This window comes from Apis florea, unplaced genomic scaffold, assembly GCF_048593485.1.
Source record: "Apis florea isolate Af1SG1 unplaced genomic scaffold, ASM4859348v1 contig_2203_pilon, whole genome shotgun sequence".
Classification (NCBI taxonomy): domain Eukaryota; kingdom Metazoa; phylum Arthropoda; class Insecta; order Hymenoptera; family Apidae; genus Apis; species Apis florea.
Window position 1 is genome coordinate 137,895 of NW_028256543.1, and position 20,519 is coordinate 158,413.

General features: G+C 25.4%; 6 protein-coding genes and 2 long non-coding RNA genes across 12 annotated transcripts; 3 read left to right on the forward strand and 5 right to left on the reverse strand.

Annotated features, from left to right (window-relative positions):
• The first annotated feature begins 285 nt into the window (after window positions 1-285).
• Window positions 286-9,627, forward strand: lili (LMBR1-like protein lilipod). The gene is made up of 9 exons (XM_003695333.4): window positions 286-1,304; window positions 5,465-5,729; window positions 5,906-6,009; window positions 6,112-6,238; window positions 6,310-6,378; window positions 6,489-6,618; window positions 6,696-7,044; window positions 7,142-7,373; window positions 7,478-9,627. The coding sequence occupies exons 1-9, from the start codon at window positions 1,245-1,247 to the stop codon at window positions 7,714-7,716; spliced, it is 1,575 nt and encodes a 524-aa protein (XP_003695381.1). The 5' UTR covers window positions 286-1,244; the 3' UTR covers window positions 7,717-9,627.
• On the reverse strand, window positions 5,093-5,616 carry LOC147658486 (uncharacterized). Its single transcript, XR_015295191.1, has 2 exons — window positions 5,408-5,616; window positions 5,093-5,242 (listed from the first exon to the last, which is right to left on the reverse strand). It is a non-coding gene; the product is annotated as an uncharacterized LOC147658486 (long non-coding RNA).
• Polr3K (RNA polymerase III subunit K) lies at window positions 7,065-11,523 on the reverse strand. Of its 3 annotated transcripts, XR_015295189.1 has the most exons (3): window positions 10,989-11,326; window positions 10,439-10,661; window positions 9,695-10,353 (listed from the first exon to the last, which is right to left on the reverse strand). XR_015295189.1 is itself a non-coding variant. In XM_031917592.2 (2 exons), exon 1 carries the CDS (start codon window positions 11,315-11,317, stop codon window positions 10,991-10,993), a length of 327 nt encoding a protein of 108 aa, XP_031773452.2. In that variant the 5' UTR covers window positions 11,318-11,523; the 3' UTR covers window positions 7,065-7,361; window positions 10,989-10,990. The 3 variants fall into 3 exon arrangements, 2 of the variants coding, with proteins under 2 accessions (XP_031773452.2, XP_012344316.2); XM_031917592.2 differs by lacking the exons at window positions 9,695-10,353; window positions 10,439-10,661 and adding an exon at window positions 7,065-7,361 and having other exon boundaries at window positions 10,989-11,523; XM_012488862.3 differs by having other exon boundaries at window positions 9,695-10,661.
• Tcs1 (Threonyl-carbamoyl synthesis 1) lies at window positions 9,894-10,628 on the reverse strand. Its single transcript, XM_012488833.3, has one exon. It carries the CDS (start codon window positions 10,626-10,628, stop codon window positions 9,894-9,896), a length of 735 nt encoding a protein of 244 aa, XP_012344287.1.
• On the forward strand, window positions 10,997-13,271 carry mRpL39 (mitochondrial ribosomal protein L39). 2 transcript variants are annotated; one of them, XM_086917513.1, is made up of 3 exons: window positions 10,997-11,342; window positions 11,890-12,056; window positions 12,173-13,271. In XM_086917513.1, exons 2-3 carry the CDS (start codon window positions 12,046-12,048, stop codon window positions 13,149-13,151), a joined length of 990 nt encoding a protein of 329 aa, XP_086773639.1. In that variant the 5' UTR covers window positions 10,997-11,342; window positions 11,890-12,045; the 3' UTR covers window positions 13,152-13,271. The 2 variants fall into 2 exon arrangements, with proteins under 2 accessions (XP_086773639.1, XP_086773640.1); XM_086917514.1 differs by lacking the exon at window positions 10,997-11,342 and adding an exon at window positions 11,361-11,565.
• Window positions 13,272-13,521: 250 nt separating this feature from the next.
• Window positions 13,522-15,752, reverse strand: LOC100873013 (uncharacterized). Of its 2 annotated transcripts, none has more exons than XM_003695330.4 (4): window positions 15,291-15,752; window positions 14,600-15,019; window positions 14,065-14,365; window positions 13,522-13,977 (listed from the first exon to the last, which is right to left on the reverse strand). In XM_003695330.4, exons 1-4 carry the CDS (start codon window positions 15,488-15,490, stop codon window positions 13,561-13,563), a joined length of 1,338 nt encoding a protein of 445 aa, XP_003695378.2. In that variant the 5' UTR covers window positions 15,491-15,752; the 3' UTR covers window positions 13,522-13,560. The 2 variants fall into 2 exon arrangements, with proteins under 2 accessions (XP_003695378.2, XP_086773637.1); XM_086917511.1 differs by having other exon boundaries at window positions 14,065-14,368.
• Window positions 13,819-16,048, forward strand: LOC147658487 (uncharacterized). The gene is made up of 4 exons (XR_015295190.1): window positions 13,819-14,185; window positions 14,242-14,407; window positions 14,654-15,119; window positions 15,236-16,048. It is a non-coding gene; the product is annotated as an uncharacterized LOC147658487 (long non-coding RNA).
• On the reverse strand, window positions 15,880-19,207 carry LOC100872894 (uncharacterized). The gene is made up of 4 exons (XM_003695329.4): window positions 18,767-19,207; window positions 18,478-18,658; window positions 17,504-18,046; window positions 15,880-17,117 (listed from the first exon to the last, which is right to left on the reverse strand). Exons 3-4 carry the CDS (start codon window positions 18,014-18,016, stop codon window positions 16,518-16,520), a joined length of 1,113 nt encoding a protein of 370 aa, XP_003695377.1. The 5' UTR covers window positions 18,017-18,046; window positions 18,478-18,658; window positions 18,767-19,207; the 3' UTR covers window positions 15,880-16,517.
• Window positions 19,208-20,519: the final 1,312 nt, after the last annotated feature.

Below are 20,519 nucleotides of genomic sequence, written 5' to 3' on the forward strand. Positions count from 1 at the left end.
TAAAGGTATTACTCAATGAAAAACTGCAAAATGCCATTTTAAAAAATTTGATCTCTATTGCAATAGTTAATTTATGATTTAAATATGCATGTAATACAAAAAAAAATGTATACTTATATAACAACTATTAAACTTATATATGTATATACATATATACATATAGTATATATATACACATAACATTAGGATATTATAATTATTTTGTTATTACGATTTTTACGCAATTAAGCATGCATTGTAAAAATATACGAGTTTCGATAAAAAGAAAAAGTGAAATTTAATTTTTGTAATATCTATGTACAATATTTTTTAGGTAATTCCAGCACAACTTTTGTTTTTATATAAATAATATAGTTTACTATTTCACCATATTATATCATTAAATATAATCTATTATGAATCGATAGGTTCAAGTAAAAGAAAGTTTGCAATTCTTTATCATTCAAGAAAATTCATAATAAACTTGCAAGTTTGTATTTATACAATAGATATAAGTTATCGTTTTAAAAAATTCAAATAAATCAGCTATTTACATTTCTCTAATAATAATTTTTTTACGAATGAAATTTTTTCATCTTCGAATATTGAAAGATTATAGATGTTTAAAATGACCACCTCTTAAAACTATTGCTAAAAAACCATTTGAAGAAATTTCTTCAAATTAAAAATAATTCGAAATAAATAAATCACTTACCTAATCTCATAATCTAAAAATAAACGAATGTAAAATTCCATACACATAAATTAAAAAGATTATAAATAAATTATTTTTGAAATAAACTGAATAAAAAAAACTGAAGATCCACATCGTGTTAAATTTGAATCTTAACGAATAAAAAATGGAGGGAAATATTAAATCATGTAAGTTTCGTTTTCATCTCACAGAGTGCGTAAGAAATAACTCGAACATATATAGATGGCGGGTTGTCATTAAAACAGAAACGATGCACCATATTTAGTAGGCTACTAGCCATAGTGAAAAATTGTTGATTGTATCTTTTAGTTTTATATGAATATAAAAGCTAATAAGAGGTGAAATGTGATCTATTTTATAGAGTAATGACAACAGTAGCTTCTTGTTCTTAGTTACGAAAAGCAGAAGCTCTTGCCTCAAAGTGAGACATCGGACATCAGTCGTGAAAATCTGGGCATGTTGTGTAAAAAGATTATTGATATAAAAAAATGTCACTGATGCCGTCAACAATACATTCAATCCAAAGAAATTTATTGACAAATAGGTGAAGATGGAAGATGAAGCTGATCTTAGAGAACAATTATTTCACAACACAGTACGGGAGAATATTGTGAGTAAAAAATAAAATATTTTTAATCATAGTAAACTTTTTTTATTATTCATTAGTTTATATAGAGGGTTCTTGAAATTTCTTGCGACGTTCCTGCTATAGGCAATCGCCACGTTTTCCTTGCATTTCTTTGCAATTAAATTCAATATTTTTACGATCAATCTTTTAAAATCACGAACATGTTCTTGACATTGAAAATTAGAAATAATATAATTCTAACACTTAACCTTTTATCTACTTGAACCTTACTATGAACCTTTATTCAACTAAATAAAATTTTATTTTTATATTTTATATTACCATATATTTTTAATATAAAAAATTTAATGAATAAAATATAATTAATATTACAATATAGAATATAATTTCATATTATGTTTATATTTATTTTATGAAATTAATTTTTTATTAACTTTGTAAAAAAGAAAATACCATTAATTACATACATATGTTATTGCCAATTTTACATTGGCAAACAGAATTATTAATATATGAATATAATAAAGAACAGATTTACGTAAATTTATTAATGAAATAAATATGTAAATCACTCTAATTACTTAATTAATAAAATTAATTAATATTATTAAAAAATTATATATATATTTACAAAGGATTTTATCTTCTTTTAAATATTATAGTATAATAATTCTTAATTTAATCTTTGTTTAATAAAACATAATTGAATAATTAATAGAATAATTATCATTCGAAATTCGAAAGAATAGAATTATTAGAAACAGTTTTTGCAATATATTTTCTCAACACTTTCCAAAGTCGTTGACCACATATTATTTTTTACTCTGACCGGTTTTTCCTCCCATCTTGACTGGTTGCAAAAAGCGGTTTCTGATTGTACAGCTTCTTCAATCATGTCTTCACACACAACAATCATATTTACTTTTTTGAATAAAATTGCATTTTCTTAATCGAAATAATCGATACTTTTTATTTGTTATATTATCATTATGAGCAGTGTATATATATTCAGGACATTTTTGAAAGAAATCATTATCATGATTGAATGCTATTTCTTCTCTTTTTGATTGGCAAATTTTCACAAAGAGATTTACCTTAATATTAATTTCAAATTTCATAAAAATACTTTATACATTAAAAAGCCAGCGACAAAGTTCTCTGTCTAGAAAAGTTAAAAATATGTTCGGTCAAAGACACGTGTGTTGCCATTTTAAAACGCTATAATTTTATTTTTTCATTCGTTTAATTATATTATTCTATTTGTTTAATATAACTATATTTTAATTTCATTAAAATTAAAAATTAAAATGTCTGGCGGGACATTTCGCAACATTAAAAATTACATTATGTATTAATATTCTTTATTATTAATGTTATATTGTAAAATTTTTTACTTAAAAGATTATGGTTATTACTAAATAATAACCAATAATATAAACTAAAATTACAGTTATCAAGCATACAAATAAAATTATATATCTGAACTATTACTATTCTCAGCATTCAAATAAACTTTGCCAACTAAAGAATCATTAGATATAATTTTAATCAAAATTAGTGTTGTAAGATAATTAGTAATTAGTAAGATGATAGCATATTCGTTTTATTTTACTTTATTATATTAAATATTATTATTTTATTCTTTTTTTTTCTTCCTTTTTTGTTTCGTTCTTTAATATTCATCATTTATTAAACATTAAGTATTCTAACTGTGAAATTTGTGCAGGAGATTGTCATTGTTTACTTTTTATCTAGTAAATAAATTTTATTTAAAAATATGAAATTATGTTTAATTTCTGATGAATAATAATTATTTTAAAATAACTTTCTTCAATCTTATTTATCATAGATATGCTAACAGATGTGTATATATATATGTGTGTGTGTGTGAAAACAGAAAAGATTAAAATAAATTTTAATATAAAAGCATATAAAAATTCAAATGAAAAAATGTATTTATTTTTAGAAAGAATTAATATATCTTAGATATTAGTTATCCTTTTTTCATCTACTCTCTTTTAACATAATCGTCAAGATTACGATCATTTTAATATATGATTATTAAAATATAACAATAATTAAATGAATAATTAATTTTAATCAATAATAATTTTAGCGAAAATCTATAATATAAAACAATTACTACAGTTAAAAGATACAAACTTCTAATTATATTTTTATTAATTGAAAATTTCGACAAAAAACAATGTGTACAGAATTAGAATTTATTGTAATTTGTGTTTAAAAATAATTTTTTTTATTGAAATAACATTGTCAATAATATTTGTTAAGTTAATATAATTATAATGTTATTAAATATTATTAAATAAATTTGAATTAATAATAAACTCATTTCTTATACATTCATATAATAAATATATAATATATTATTTATTATAACTATTTATTAATTATTATTAATAATATCATTTGTACTATTATTATTAGAAGAATTAAATTTCATATACGAATAAAATTTAGTTTTAGTATTTTTAATGAAATCAATAACTGATAAGATATTGATATTAAATTGATATTAATAAGTAAGAACTCTATTGGTTCGATATCACTTCTACAATAGCCTGATATATTTCTACAATGTTTTGATCATTTAAAAGGAAACACTATTATATGATATATCAGGGAAAAAGAAACGAATGGAAATTTGATACTTGTGTATTCAATAATCAAATGAGACATACGGAAATTTATTGTACCGAAAGTATATATTGTTTAAGTTAATGGCTGTTCACAATTTTTGAAATGACCGATTTCTACTTTTAAAGTATATCTGCAATAAAATTATTACAATTGTAATGATTTGTTATAAATATTTAAACTTAGAACGAGAATTGTTAATTCTTGGTTATATTTAGATATTTAATATTTATAAGAATATATAGATAAAATAGTTTAACAAAAAATGTCAAATTCAATTCCTAATTAATAGTTTTATTGATCTATAGATTTTTCTTTCAAAATTCCAATTATAATTTATAAATATATGATTTAAATATAATTTATAATTTATAAATATATTGTATATGTCTTACATAATTATAAAGATTAAAGTATCTTTTTCTTGATAGTAAAATTTAACCTAACTATTGACGTCATTAAACTTATTTAACGTATTGTATACACGTTACACTTGTAAAGCTGCAACTAATCTTCGATTCCCGATATTCATTTTTAACTTCACAATTTTTACGAGTGATTTTGATGCCTTTTCTACATACATTTAGAACATTTAAAATATTTTATCAAATTTTGCATTGAGTATTATTGTACTATTAGCATAATTTCATTTAGTAAATATTGTTTTTAATAAAAATAAAATTATTAGTAATAGTATATTATCTCAATATACAACTGTAAATAGACGCATATGTCCAAAGTAATATCGCAAATATAATTTTATAATCTTGTTGAAGGTCATTCGTTTTCTTATTGTTTACGCACTTGCAATTATATATCAATTTGTTTTCACTTTTTTTCTCTTTTTTCTCTTCTTTTTAGCACAGGTATATGCATTTATAGCATGCATATAGTGATTGCTATTGTAAAGTATTGTAATTTAAAATAAAATATAGAATATTTCCTATCATAAATATTATAAAGATTTTGCAATCTATTGCAGAAAAAGTGATTTTAAATGATTGAAATATAATTTAGAATTTTATTATAATCTTATTTTTTTCCATTTTTTCATTCATTTTTTTCTTTTTTTTTTTAAATGTAGAAAATAAAAAAAATATAAATATACATGATAATAATGAAATAATTGAATGTTGTATAAAATTCAAAAATAATTCAAAAATAGTTTATTCAATGTGAATAACATTATTAAGTTTTTCACAAACATTTCTATTATACAAATCAAATCATCATGCAATCGATTGTAGTTCTTAAATAAAACGTATTGCTATTTCCATGGTCGTTACCAAAGCGATTCGGTACTAAAAAATTGATTTATGTCGTTATTCCACTTGTGCTTAAATGCAATATGTAATCAAAATATGCATCAAATTTAAATTAACATTCTAGACATTTATTTTGTCTTTTAGTGATAAAATCAAATTATTAAAAAAATATCGGAAAAAATAATTAAATTGAAGAATTACCATTAATTCTTATGAAAGCATAAAAATATAAAGAAATATATTTTATGATCGTTACAGATATTCTTTCTTCTGTTCCTGATTCTCTATGTTTCAAGCTACGCCTTAATTGCGAAGTTTCGACGAAGAGACCGTGAAGATTATTTTTCCGTGGATGAAGATGAAGCAACGGTCTACAGAATCAGTCTTTGGTTATGTACCGTTGCTCTGGCGGTTTCTGTCGGAGCAACCTTGCTGCTTCCGGTTTCGATTGCGAGCAACGAAGTGTTGATATTATATCCGAACAGTTATTATGTTAAGTGGCTCAATAGCTCACTTATACAAGGTATAAACGCATGAGTCATTTGTAAAAAAATTTATTCATTATTGTATTATAATTTTTGAAAAAAGAGATAATTCCTTTATTTTTTTTAATATTATAATATAATAATTTAAATATTATAATAGAAATCATTTATAAATATGCAAAAATATAATTATCATCAACTTTTTAATAATTAGGTTTGTGGAATCATGTATTCCTCTTTTCAAATTTATCTCTCTTCGTATTTTTACCGTTTGCATACTTATTCACCGAGTCAGAAGGATTTATTGGATATAGAAAGGTAAAATCAATAAAGTAATAAAAAATTGATGAAATTGTAAAATCAATAAATTTGTAGATTAAATTTTTCAGAAAAAATTAATTCTTAATTTTTTAATTGCAGGGTTTAATGGCTAGAGTTTATGAAACTGTGACAGTTCTTTGTTTATTGGGAACACTTGTATTAGGAATGACATATGTTTTATCAGCACTAATAGATTATCAGAAATCTAGCCTACACACATTGCTCAGTATGTATATAAAGAATATATAATTTTTTAAAAATAAATGTATAAAAATTATAATTAACTGTATTTTCTAGATTTATGGAGTTACTATTTGCCTTTTCTTTATTCTTGCGTTTCTTTTGTTGGGGTTGTTATGTTATTGCGTAAGTTTAATAATTAAGTTGTGAAAAATTATTATAGTAGTATTAAAAATATAAAAAAATTTATCCATATTTCGTTAAAATAATAATAAAATCATAATTTATTCTTGCAGTGTGTACACCAATGGGATTTGTACAGTTATTCGGAGTAGTTGGCTCATTTCTCGTAAAACCGCAGTTCCTAAAGAATTTAGATGAAGAATTCTTTGCATATAGATTAGAGGAAGATTGCATTCATAGAAGGTATTCAATCATTTATTATTTTCACAATTTTTAAATTTTAAACTCATTACTTTATAAGAACGTTATTGCATGTATAGATTGCAACATGCGAAAGCGACGGGGAAATCATACGTTTCGCCAGTGCCTATGTCGATATTAACTTGTGGTTTAATATTCGAAGATGATGAATTTCTTAATGCAAATCCAAACTTAATGTGCTTAAAGAATGGTGCTCTCCAGCATGGATTAGCTCAGTATTTGAAAAATATTCAAAAACGAAGGAATATTTTAGATCAGCAAAGGCGAACGTGGTGGGTTCGACGAACTTTGCTATATCCTTTGGCCATGTTAGCATTACTTATACTTTCCACTGCCACAGCTTTATTAGCAGTTCAAAATACATTAGAATTGCTGATTGGTATTAAAGCATTACCTTTGAGTACAAGGGTTAGTATACAAACTATATATTAATCGCATAATAAAAGAATGAAATTTTTATTTTGAATTGCATAATCAAACAATAATATGTTTAACAAATTCTTAGCAATTCACTCTAGGTATCAGCTCATTATCGAAATTAGGTCCTATTGGAGCAGCAATTGAAGTGGCAGTAATTTTGTACCTAGCTGCTACGAGCGCAATAGGTTTGTACACACTTCCTGGTGTTAAACGCGTTCGACCTCGACTTCATTCCACACCTCTTATTCACCTTATTGCAAATTGTGCTCTTCTTCTTGTATTGAGTTCAGCGTTACCATTGTTGTCTAGAATATTAGGTAATTTTATTTTTTAATAATTCGAAATGAATTCAAATAAATAAGCTTATCATTAATTTTATAATAATTTTATAAATAATGCACTCTTGGATTATTTATTTTAGGTATGACGAATTTTGATTTGCTCGGCGATTTCGGTCGCATTGAATGGCTTGGTAATTTCAAATTAGTACTATTTTATAATTTAATCTTCGCTACGGCAGCGATTAGTTGTCTAGTAACGAAATTTACGGCAACTGTTCGCAAAGAAATTTATGCCAGATTAAGAAGTAGCTTGATAGGAATCTTTAAGAGTGACGGTAAGAAAAATTCTATAGGAATATGTCCTATGAAAGAAGATTAGACTGACTTCCGTTATAAGCAGAGATAAAAATTAATATTCTGCGTTAAATAAAAAAAATGCAACTTAAAATTGTAAATTTTTGTATTCGCATAATGTTAATAATATAGATGTGTATAACAATATATGTATGCGAAAGAGAAAATATGTATATATCTAAAACTATTTAGAATTCCGCATTCATAAAATATTTTAATTTTGATAGCACTTGATATTCATAAAATATATTCAAGAAATTTATTTAAACGAAATTCAATTATATATATCAAATATATTATCATATGTATAGTCCGTCCAGAGATATCATGTAATCATAAATTATTGTGTCAATCAGTAATATCTATTAAGACTGTGGTTACACTAGATGCGAATTTGTTATAAATTAATAAATTCGCTTGTAGTATAATTATGTCTATATGAATATTATTTAATTGTTTTTGTCTATTACGATTGTAGACATTATGCCTAATTTTTAAATTCACATATAATATATGAATGAATATAATTTTCAATTATAGGTAATAAAATGCTAAGTAATAAAAATTATTGATTAGCTTTTATAAATATATATTATAATTTAATAATTTATAATTTAGAATATATTTGCTTTCTAATAGTTTATTATTACGAAATTTTATTGATTATTTTGAATAACTAAACTTTAACATTCTAGACAAAAATTATTGTCAATTATTTAAAATCTTATAGTAATATGAATTTTCCTGCATATATCTTAACTTGCTCATTTCAGTTTTCAGAATATTTATAGTTTTTTTTTCATTTTATGAAAAATTTCATTTATGAATGTTTTTTTATTGATTTTATAAACATATTCTCTGAACAGACCGTACATAATATTTTGCGAGTGCATTGTGCGTGTATGTGTATATGTGTGTATGTGAACAATCATTTAATCACAATTAATTATTTATTATACAATCACTATTTTAATAATTATTTACTCAAAATATACATACCAATCTTGTATAAGAAACTTTACTTAGTATGTAAACTCAAAATAAAGACAACGCAATATTGTGATAAAGACACATAGGAGTGTCTAGGAAATAAAAGAATTCTCAATATAGAATTTTTTATTCTATTATTATTATAAATGAAAAACAAATGTTAAAATTTCTTTTTTTAAATAGTGATTGTTGTTTAAATATAAATATTAAATACATTAATTAAATATAAATAAATATTTAGACTACATTTTTAGAAATTTCGATGATGAATTTTCATTCTTTAGAAAAGGATGTATAGGCCCTCAAATGTGCCTAATTTAATTGTTCAATCAAATAATATATGTAAAAAATTATATTGGACTGTGTTGTATAATAGTCTTAATTTAATAATTGCGTTTGAATGCATTTTATCGATCAAGTAATTTTTATGAGAAATCATGAGTTTGTTAAAAGTTTTAAATGTAAATATACTTATAACAAACATAATATGCATTTTAAAATGCACACAGACTGCATATATGATAATATTTAAATTTTAAAATGTTATCATCTTGACTGACTTATTTCTTGTTAATTCATTACTGAAATCTAGTGCTTTAAAATTATTTATTTAGCTTAAAAAACGAATTTCTTTTTGTTTCTTAATTGCGTTTAATATTTGATAAGCAATGAAATATCTTACCCAAATATACTATGTGATATGTATCTTGTCAGAGATAATATGATGTTGTTAAGAAAAAGAAAACAGTAAAAATATACTCATTAATGAATTATTAACATAATTTAATCAGAATAGTATCTCAGGATATAAAATATTGTTTAATACTTGTTAACATATGTATATTACCACATATGTGTGAATTTGTTTATAAGATTTGAATTCTCTATTGGGAATTCTTTGTACACATAAGTAGATTCGTAAATAAAAAATAATAATTTTACAACATACAGATGTAAAAAAATATTTGCTATTTACTTTTATTAGTATTTTAAACAACAAAAAAATAACAAAATTTAAATTCTTAATATATTATTATTTTTAATAATATATACAACATTCATAACATCATATATAATTAAAATTTACAAAAATGAATAAATTGTAAATTATCATATGAATTGTTTAATTCTTTTACTTAAATTTATTTCTATTACATTGTTTATAAATGTTAAAAATAAGAATCAAAATGTATTAAGATCATAATGATGCATTTAATTGGAACATTTTTGTAGTCCGAATTTTTTTAACATTGAACAAATGCCATTTACATAAACTCCAGCACGAACAATTTCATAATATCCTGGTTTGCTTAAATCAACAATTGTTGATCCTTTTCTTAATTTTGTGGATGATTTGCCAAATTTTGTGGAATCATAAAATATTCCACCTAACATAGGCCACAAATTTTGAAATTCTGAAGCATATAAGCAACTTGCTTCATTGCTTAAATTAGCACTTGTTAAAGCTAAAGGTCCCACTATGTCAGAAATATATTGTAAAAATTTGAAACATGGAATCCTAATACCTACTGTATCATGATTAGGGTTTAAAGCAGGATTTAAAGCTGGTGTTCGTTTTAGAATAATTGTAATTGGTCCAGGTATTATTAATGGTAACAAATTTTGTGGTAAATGATCAACAATAGCCCATTTTTTTATATCATTTACATTGCTAATAGAAATAGATAATGGTTTATCTTTATCACGTTTTTTAATTTCATAGATTTTTTCAATAGAGCTAGTACTTGATACAATACCAGCAAGACCATATATTGTATCTGTTGGGATTGCTATAATTTCATTTTGTTGCAACAATGTGACAGCTACCGCTAAACTTCGTTTTCCTTTACATATCCAGTGATGATTATTAAAATTTTTTGATACTTCTATTTCATTTGCAGCTGCATTCAAGAAATTAGTCATTGGACCCAATTTATTTATACTCATAATTGTTCTTTTTCCACCAAGTAAAAAATAAAACTGTATTTTCAAAATAAAAAATTTGTTAATTTTAAATAATGAAAACATAATTATTATATTTGCAATAAATGATTTAAAATCTTTCCAAAAAAAATATATTATTGAAAATCATGAAAAGATATTGATAAAATTTACTTTGTTAGTAATAAATTATATCATGATGCAATTCATTGATATAATTTATTCAAATATTTAATATATAATGATATACAAATAATTATTAGCAAATATAAAAATTAAAATTTCAATTGATTAATAAAGTTATTGTTTATATACTTATTACATATTATAAATTATATTATATTATTATTAATATTATTAAATTACCTTTAATCGCGCCAATTGTGAGCACATTGAGGATTGCAACATCTATAAAACGTTGTCATAGGCTCATCAGCGGATCTAGTTTGAATCTGCATGAAATATGCTCGTGGATGAGAACATTTTGGACATCGTTCGTCTGTAGAATCAACGTTGTCCCAAGCCTCGCTTCCACCTAGTACATCATCAACTTCTTTTAATTTTGGATATGTACGACTGCTTAATTTTCTTTCAATATTAAATACGTAAGGACATGTGCTACATGCGAAACGTAATCCTGCCAAAGCTTCTTCCACTCGGAGCACATTACCACATGTTGGACAAAACATCAACATCGTGCAAATACACCTAAATAATTCCGTATGTAGAATAAATAATGACAAACAACAATCAATTAAATCAATTTAACTGTTATATAAAGATTATTGTTCTTTATTTTGATGCAGTGGTTTTTAAGCAATAGAAATATAGAATAAAAAAGATAGTTTGATAAATCGAGTAAAGTAAAATTTCTTTCATATAAATTATATACATAAAAACTGAATATTATTCACATGTATATCCGCCTTTTAAGTTGTGCAAGGTTTTTATAAATTTTGTTAATAAAAAAGTTGATTATTATTAATTTAAAGTATTTATTATGGATTTTAAATTACTTTATATTTTATTTAATAAGCAATTATTAAAATTTTATGTTTACTAATTATTTTTAAATATAAAAATAATTCATAAAAATATAACAGAAAATCATGTATTATATTAACAATTATATTTAGATAATTTATGCTGAAAATTATGAAATTTCGGTTATAATAATTTTTTGTGTGTGAAAATTTAATGATAAAATTATTTTAACAAATAAATTCATAGAATATTTAAATTATAATATATGATTTATTATTTTTAGATTTTCAGTCATGAATGGTTGGTCGAGTTTTTAAATAAATTTTATTTCATTAAGTGAAAGAAACAAAATAAAATTAAATTATTAAAAATACATATGATTTTATTTTACAAAACATAAATTAACTGTAAGAAATTTTTATCGTACATATATTTCAACATGTTTCAACGGTATGTCCATAACCTATTTTAACCGGTATTATTGATATTAAGAAATATTGGATTTTAAGAATTAATGATTTAAATTTTTTAGCTATATTAATTTATAAATTTTATATATATTTCAGCTGTAAAAATTTATGTTTATCATCAAATATACAATCAAGATATAAAACTTTATTATCAAAAATTGAAACGAAGGAAAAGCAAAATTTATTATTTGAAAAAGAGAAGAAAAAACAAAAGATTTCAATAGGGAGAATTGAAAAAATAGAAGTCAAATATCAATCTCCTGTGGAAGAAATAACTCTTATAATGAATAAATGTATATCAACTCCTACAGATTGTGCAAGACATATCTCTGAAGGTTTATCTAAAGTATCTGCTCTTGCTTTAGTTGATGGATCACCATGGGATATGAACAAACCTTTAACATCAGATTGTAATTTAAAATTATTAAATTTGCTTAGTCCAGAAAACAAAATAGTGAATGCAGCATTTTGGCGAACTTGTTCCTTTATTTTGGGTGCTGTTATAGATATGGCATTTAAACCAGATATAAGAATTCATTTACATAGTTTCCCAATACCAGTCATAAAATCAGGCAGTTTCATATATGATGTATATCTTGATTTAGTTGATTGGAAGCCTACAGATCAAGAAATGCGTGCATTATCTGCTCAGTATATGAAATTAATAAATCAGGAATTACCTATAGAGAGGATAGATACTACAGAAAGCATAGCACTTGATATATTCCAGGATAATCCTATAAAATTAACGCAAATACCAGAAATTGTAAAATCGAACAACAATAAAATTACTTTATATAGAATTGGAAATCATATAGATATTAGTAAAGGACCTATGGTAGGAAATACTTCATTAGTAGGACGCTGTACGATTACCGCTGTTCATAAAATTCCGGACAAAGAAAAATTATATAGATTTCAAGGTATAGCACTGCCTAAAGGAATTCTTTTGAATCAATTTGCTTATGGTTTGTTGGAAAATCGCGCTAAGAAATTGAACACTACAACATGGTCAGTTTTATCAGAGACAAGTCACGAGGAAGAGACTTCTACTGAAATGTATAGTAGAAATTAATTTTTACATATTAAATATATGACGTAAATAAAAGTGCATATTTCGGTATTCATCTTCATAATTCGTTACTATCTGTATAATATGTTATAATAAAATAGTGTTTATATAAATATTTATAAATTTTTGTCGTTCATGTAAAGTATTTTATTATTCTTTTACCAATATTTATTATTAAATATTTTACTTGTATGTGTATATATATATATATATATATATATATACACACACATACACACACACAGCTAATGCAATAAAAATTAATATAAGATATATAATTGTATAATTTCAATATATATACATATATATACACGCGTATGTGTGTGTATATATGTGTACATGTATATGACTATGAATGTATGTGCTTACAATATTTTATAGTGTAATATTTTAATGTAAAAACCGAGGTAATTCACAAATTTTGACATACATGTCGTGGACTACGCAATTCCCACACAAAATTACCAGGTAATCTATTAGCTATCGACGCTGAGCATATAACATTCATTCGTAAATAGAGCTGCTGATTCTTGTACGTTTTCAATTCATTGGTTTCAAATTCATCAGATTTTAAAATCGATCTGACAGCAAGTGGCGCCAATTCTGGTGTGCACTTTAAATCAACCTCAATCACTAGATCAAATGACGGTGGTCTCTGGACCTGTTGTTCAGTTTCGACTGTTAGATTTGCCGTGCTCACTGTATGCATGAATTTACTTTCATATGCATATTTATTCATATTTCCATAGTAAAAGAAACGTCCACCGTACTCTCCGTATCCCGAGTAAGTGGAAGCTGGTGGAGGTCTTAATGGAAGTGTCAAAGGAATCTAGGAAGGAAAGAATATCGATAGAACTATTTATCGATAATAATACTTCGTTTCGTGCTTTGTTTCTCTCGCCTTTGCAAATGTAACCTGTAAGAGTAGTTCGTGTTCGTAATGTAAATTCTCGAAGAGATGCTCGTTCACACTACCCACTAGACGTCGTAATCGAAGATACATGAAACGTTGTTCGTCCCTCCAAGAGTTTTCTTCGGTATTTTTTGTAACTTCTAAACAGGTAAACCAAGCACGTTTCATTGTGTATTTCAGTTTCATGCTTACAGCTCCACCGAAACCTCTTCTGTTAGATGATACTTTGAAAAATAGTACTTGTCGACCTTCTACGAGACAATCCAAAACATCTACGACCTTGCATCCAGAGATTAGGGCCGATCTACTAATATTATTTCGTCGCGTAACATTTTAATCCATAAATGTAAGCAAAATTTAGAAATTATTTTCTGTATACTAAAAATAATTGGAAAAAATTAAATTTTTATGGATTAGTTGAGATATTAAGATTCGTTTGAAATTATTCGATATTTTTTATCATATGGCCGAAGGGAAAAAAAGGTTAAAAATTTGAATCGTAGTACCAAGGCTAATATCCTTTTATAAAATAATTCACCTGTTTACCCTGCGCTCAGAGACTTTTTCGAAAAAATTCATAAATCGTTTACAGATGGCTATAAAAGAAGTGACACTCGATTCCGAAGTACGAGGACCGATAATAGATGGATGATAGTTTGCAATTCGGTTAAGAAGTTCGTTCAAGTTGTCAAGTAAACTGCCCGCGTAGAAACAAAGTCGCGAGAACTTTTGTTGCTTCGATGGTGGATGTGTATATCTCCACGTTACGGCTCGTAACATTTTATATTGTGCTTTGATCAATTCTAGAGCATTCAGAGCTTTGCTATAAGCCAATAATTCGGTATCTGTTTTTGCATTTTTCATTAGCTCTTCGTTACGTCTTATCAATCCTTCTACTTTCGTGCAGGCGGTGAGAAAAGCTCCATTCAAAACTGCAGCCGCTACCGTTGAGCAATGTCTAAAAAAACGTAAAAATAATATTGACCTTTTAAAATATATAGGATAAAATTTATCAATTTTATTAAAATTAAAATGGCAATTATGATTAAATTTTATAAGTAAGTATGGAGAAAAAATATATGAAATCTTTAATTAATTTTTTTCAAAAATATCATAATGATACACAATAAAGTAAAATATCATATTTTATAAAAAAAATTTTTTTTTTTCGTAGATAATGATAAATTAATGAAGAACGTCGAAATAAACAATAACATTTAAAAAATCACCTAGAAACCAAACGTATGGTAGTGGCTACATCATGAAGAGGAAGTAATCGAAGAATCATCTCTAAAACTTCCGGCGGAAGCGTGTCCAACGCATAGCCATAATAATTCTCTTCTTTTTGTAATTTTTCTTGATCTATTTGCGACTCCTGGTATTGATCGCATTTTATAATTGGTATTTTTGCTCGTTTATTCACATTCATTTAAAATGGAAGAACATTAAAAGGAGGAAAAGAAATGGAGGAAAATATAAATTGATGATATTCTTTGATGTTTGGCAGTCGATGCTACTTTGCGTATTTTTTGTTTTCTTCTTCTTTCTTTACGTCGTTATGATGTTGAATAACTAATTAAGTTTTCCTCGTTATTACATTACACTTTGTTCTAATTAAAACGTTGCCTTTAGATAAAAATTTAATAAAACTAAAAATGTCAGACAAGGCAAAACAAAAGCGATATGCAGCTATCGTTTTAATCGAGTTCTTACTTCGATTCTTTTACAATTTTTGTACAGGATGTTACATTTTTTTCATATTACAAAATTCTTTTCATATTAATGAAAAGTAATGATAATTATTGAAAATAATAAATATTTATTTTTTATAATGACTGATTTATTAGAGTCATATATGTACAACTTATATGTCATTTTTATGTTGAGATTGTCTTTAGTTTTTATCTATTCTGTATATTTCAAGAAATAATGTACAGTTTTTTTTATTATTGACACAAAAAATAGAATCTTAAAATTATTCAAATTATATATAATCGCAATTTTGAATGTACAACAATAATTATAATTGTTACAATGACTATACATCATCAATTTTCTATATATTGTGAAATAAATAATTCATTGAAAATTAGTAAAATATTATTTTTAAATTCTTAAAAATAAATAATAAAAATTTCATAAAAATAATTTCTCATAAAATTTCATTTCACAATATATATCATTCCATAATATACAATCTCCTTATTAAAAAAGGACAATCCTTCAGAAACTTTCTCTAAAAACTTTCATTTTAAATCTTACTTTAGTTCTTCAAACCCTGTTTCATCGTTAATCCTCGTCAAAAAAGGATTTAACATCTTCTAAATTTAAAATCAAAATTAATGTCAAAATTTTTGTATCATATTAAAACAAAATTTTTATCGTTTTCCATACTTAACAAGATTACGCATTTATCTAATCATTTTTAACTATTTCAGGATAAATCATGTTCAAGACTACACGGAAAAATTAACAGGCATCAAAAGCGTGAACTTCGTTTGATCCACTGGTACTTCCTCAGATCCACAAGGGCTGATGCTATCCAGAAGTGTTTGGATTGCGTTTTGATTGGTAGGATGTTTCCTTTTAGTATGTTCTCTTCTATGTTTTAATTCTTTAAATGTTTTTCCACATTGTTCGCAAACGTAGGGTCTTGCAGCTTCGTGGGATCTCATATGACCTTCATAATGACTTTTTCTGACGAATTTTTTACCACATTGACCACAATCAAATTGAAAACGGCCTTCGTGAGCCGCCACGTGGGAGCTCAATGTCCATTTGGTCTTGAAAGTTTTGGAACAGTAGTCACATCTTATCTTAGATACTGTATTTGAATTATTTTTTTCTTGTTGCATAGTTCTTCGTGGATTTTTATTGAGAAGTAACATTTCTTCGAGCAGGAAATCATCTTCTTTGTCTGGTTGTTCCTTTTCACCATTCTCTAATGCTGTTTGTGATTCCAGTATGTTTGCTGTATGCTGTTTCATGTGCTCTTGTAATTCTTCTTCGTTTCGGGAACATGTTCCACATAAAGCACACACATTCTTGCCTGGAATCTATTAAACATTGGTAATATAAATGAATATATTTGACATTAAAATGTGTGATTAATAAATAAAGTTTCTTTAATTATCAGATTAACAAAAAAACTGATTAATTTATGTTTTATTATATAAAATATTTTATTATTATAAAAGATGATTATAAAAATAGAGAATAATTTAATCTAGATCTATTCTGAATTCTGAAAAATTTTTTTTGATTGCATTGAATAACGCTAGCTATTATATACTTGGTATTTTATATTAATAAAACGAAATTATTGATTATCCGAACAAGTTATCCATTTAATATGGATCCATTTAATTGAAAGTATAATATTTTCTTATATTTATTCCAACTTTTTCTATTGATTTGAAAAATATATATAACTTTCACATACCTTTTCATGAGAACTCATATGAGCCTTAAGTTTGATCTCGCTAGTGTACTTCCTCTTGCAGTGTAAACAAGAATAAGATTTTTCATGTGATTCGTTATTCCAAACGATATGTTGCCTATTGATTATTCCATTTGTTATACTCTCAATACTCTCTTTATCGTTCTGTCGTTGCTTATAATTTTCATAATCACATAGTTTTTCTTTTCTCATTTCATGACGAGCAATGTGGCGTTTCAGATCGTGTGCTCTAGAGAAAGCTCTACCATATCTGGTGCAACCAGGATAAGGACATCCCTTGGTTTTATCGTTTTTTGGCCGAGAATTGACATTGTTGGAGGAATGTTTGGTATCTTTATTGCAATCTTTGCATGAATTTTCAATTTTTTGACTGGTAACAGTTGCTAACGGTATCACGATAGAAATGGTCTCATTAGTGCCTGGATTCACTATCGGACCAACGTGAATAGCTGGAGGTGTTGCCAGAGATATTCCATTCTCGTTATTTTTACTCATCTTTCAATATAATTACTCAATTGTTGGAAACTAAAGAAATAAAAAAAAAAAAAGAAAAATTATTTTACAATATAGCAATTGATAATGAGAATTTTGAAAATAAAATTAAATATTATCTTAAATACATACATTTTCTTAAATGAAAAATTATTTTTTTAAATTTCTAATATCAATAATCTGAGAATACATAAACAAATTTTAAGAAAATTCTAACAATCATTAAATTAACATACATATTTAATATTCGACAGAAAAGAAATCAATTTTTCTGAGTAAATTTTTTTTCCAACAATAATATCAAATAAAAATAGCGTGTGTACAATAAAATCGGTAGCCATTTTGAATCGAACAAATTCATCTTGTCATTTGAATGAAACAAATTCTCTGTCATTAATCATATTACTTTCGTTCACGTTTCATATGAACATGAACCAATCCTAGACATAGAAATGAGTTCTTACTTGGTTTGCAACCTTGCCCCGCTTTGATTCTTCGATCGCCTCCCTCTTTTATTCGACACGTCAGAGGCCGACTCAATGATTCATCTACCTCACGCCTCCTCTATTCTCCCCTTGGAAAGGGCGAAACCGAATGGACATGCGACTTCATGAATCATTTTTTCTTTCTTTCTTCGTTCAGATCCTATCGAGAATATTATTCAATATTAATCACTATTATATAATTTCCTATTTTTATATATACATATATAATATTTAAATATATTTGGCGGTATTAAATATTGCTCTATACCGTATTTTTCTATTCGTATTTTTCTATATACGAGCAAACGTTGCACAATTATTAATTCCTTCTTATTTCGACTTTCTTGAACAATTCGTTCTCTTAACAAGCACCCCACCCGATTACACGGGTAAAAAACGATAATTTTTCCTGGATCGAATGGAATTCGCCGAGATGTTTCTTCCTTTCTCTTAATGCTTACTCCTCTCTTTCTTTCTTTCTTTCTTTTTCTTTTTGCTACGAGAGCTTCTCTCACTCGTGCAAATGATTTTCGTGGGCAGAGCGCGCGCTCGTGTATACCGTGTGTATAGCGTGGATGATTCCTCAAACGTGGACGAAACGAGTCACTCGACTTGTTCACTTTCCTCGCCACGATGAAAGTGTGCTACTACTGATCAGGAACGCGCACTCTCCCTGTTCGTTTCACGGACGCGGTTCCACGCGCATGTCAACTCTGCTTGGCTGTTAAACATTGTTGAACGAGGGTATCATCATGATGTTGCATATAATAGATTTTTTATTATTTCTTAATTAACGATTGTATTTGGATCGAATAATTTAAAAAAAGACGAGGATTCGAGTTGAATTTAGATTAAGTCTATGTCAATTATGAGATTAAAATTTGAATTGGTTTAAGTTAAATATAAATTAGATTTAACTTAAATCTAAGTTAAGTATCAGACATATATAGATTACATTTAAGTTAACAAAATATGGATTTAATTTTATAGATTTTATTAAGAAGAATTTCATATTATAAAATAAAAATAATGGATAATGAGTAAGATATCAAATTGTGTATGAACAGAATTGTAGTTTTTATATGGATTAACATTTAGTTGCTATTAATTTAGCAGTATTCCTTTTATATAGAGTGTAATTTAAATAAAAATAAAGTTTATTGGAAAATAAAAATAGGAAGATTAAATTAAAAAATTGTTGCAAAAGTTTATTGTATTGAGAAAAGGAAGAAGAATATGAATATATGATTGATTATGATGAAAACGAATATGTGTAAGCCTATCTTTTCTTCTACATTGAATCATTTTTCATTATATACGTATACATAGAGATGCGTGTGCACATATCCTATATAAGCATATACTATACTTAGAAACATATTAAGGGTTGAACTGATAATCCTAATTATTTTTGCAAAAGAATTTCTATGAACATATATTTCATCAATAATAAGTAACTAATCATGATATACTATTTTTAATTATTATTAATATATTTATTATTATATTATTTATATTGTTATACAATATAAAAGCTTAAAGATATTTAACATTTTTTATTAATATGTTTATTATTCTTATTTTTCCCCGCTATATTATAGGTAATTATAAGCAACAGTCAATAATACATCGAGTCAAATGATAGGATGGAAATATTATTAAGGAATTTCATATTAAATGACACACCTTTTCAACTTCCCCTGAGATTACGCCAAGTTTAATCAGCTAATAGCAGGTGAAACTAATTATTCTCAAAAAAGCAATTCAGAAGAGAAATGACATTACATTATGTCATTAAAGCAACTCATGATTTTTATTATTTCCACATAAAAATAATATTAAGAAATATATCAGCTTTATTATATTTATAAATAAAATATATTTACAAAAAACGATAGAAGTTAATGAAATAATTTTAAATGAAATGTAACGTATGATTTAATTAAACGCTTGTTAAATACAAAACACGCAAACTGACAACAATAGCTGTGCAATTGCAGTATATTAGACTTCTAATGTAA

What these genes read in the sequence shown, in the direction of transcription:
- lili (XM_003695333.4), top strand. Translation starts at nt 1,245, where the DNA reads ATGGAAGATGAAGCTGATCTTAGAGAACAATTATTTCACAACACAGTA. An exon ending in TAGCCTACACACATTGCTCA is followed by an intron (nt 6,239 to 6,309) that starts GTATGTATATAA and finishes TGTATTTTCTAG; the next exon opens with ATTTATGGAGTTACTATTTG. An exon ending in GAAGATTGCATTCATAGAAG is followed by an intron (nt 6,619 to 6,695) that starts GTATTCAATCAT and finishes TTGCATGTATAG; the next exon opens with ATTGCAACATGCGAAAGCGA.
- Tcs1 (XM_012488833.3), bottom strand. Translation starts at nt 10,628, where the DNA reads ATGAGTATAAATAAATTGGGTCCAATGACTAATTTCTTGAATGCAGCT.
- Polr3K (XM_031917592.2), bottom strand. Translation starts at nt 11,317, where the DNA reads ATGTTGATGTTTTGTCCAACATGTGGTAATGTGCTCCGAGTGGAAGAA.
- LOC100873013 (XM_086917511.1), bottom strand. Translation starts at nt 15,490, where the DNA reads ATGAATGTGAATAAACGAGCAAAAATACCAATTATAAAATGCGATCAA. An exon ending in TCTGAGCGCAGGGTAAACAG is followed by an intron (nt 14,369 to 14,599) that starts GTGAATTATTTT and finishes AAATAATATTAG; the next exon opens with TAGATCGGCCCTAATCTCTG. An exon ending in AACACGAACTACTCTTACAG is followed by an intron (nt 13,978 to 14,064) that starts GTTACATTTGCA and finishes TTTCCTTCCTAG; the next exon opens with ATTCCTTTGACACTTCCATT.
- LOC100872894 (XM_003695329.4), bottom strand. Translation starts at nt 18,016, where the DNA reads ATGAGTAAAAATAACGAGAATGGAATATCTCTGGCAACACCTCCAGCT. An exon ending in ATATGAGTTCTCATGAAAAG is followed by an intron (nt 17,118 to 17,503) that starts GTATGTGAAAGT and finishes AATGTTTAATAG; the next exon opens with ATTCCAGGCAAGAATGTGTG.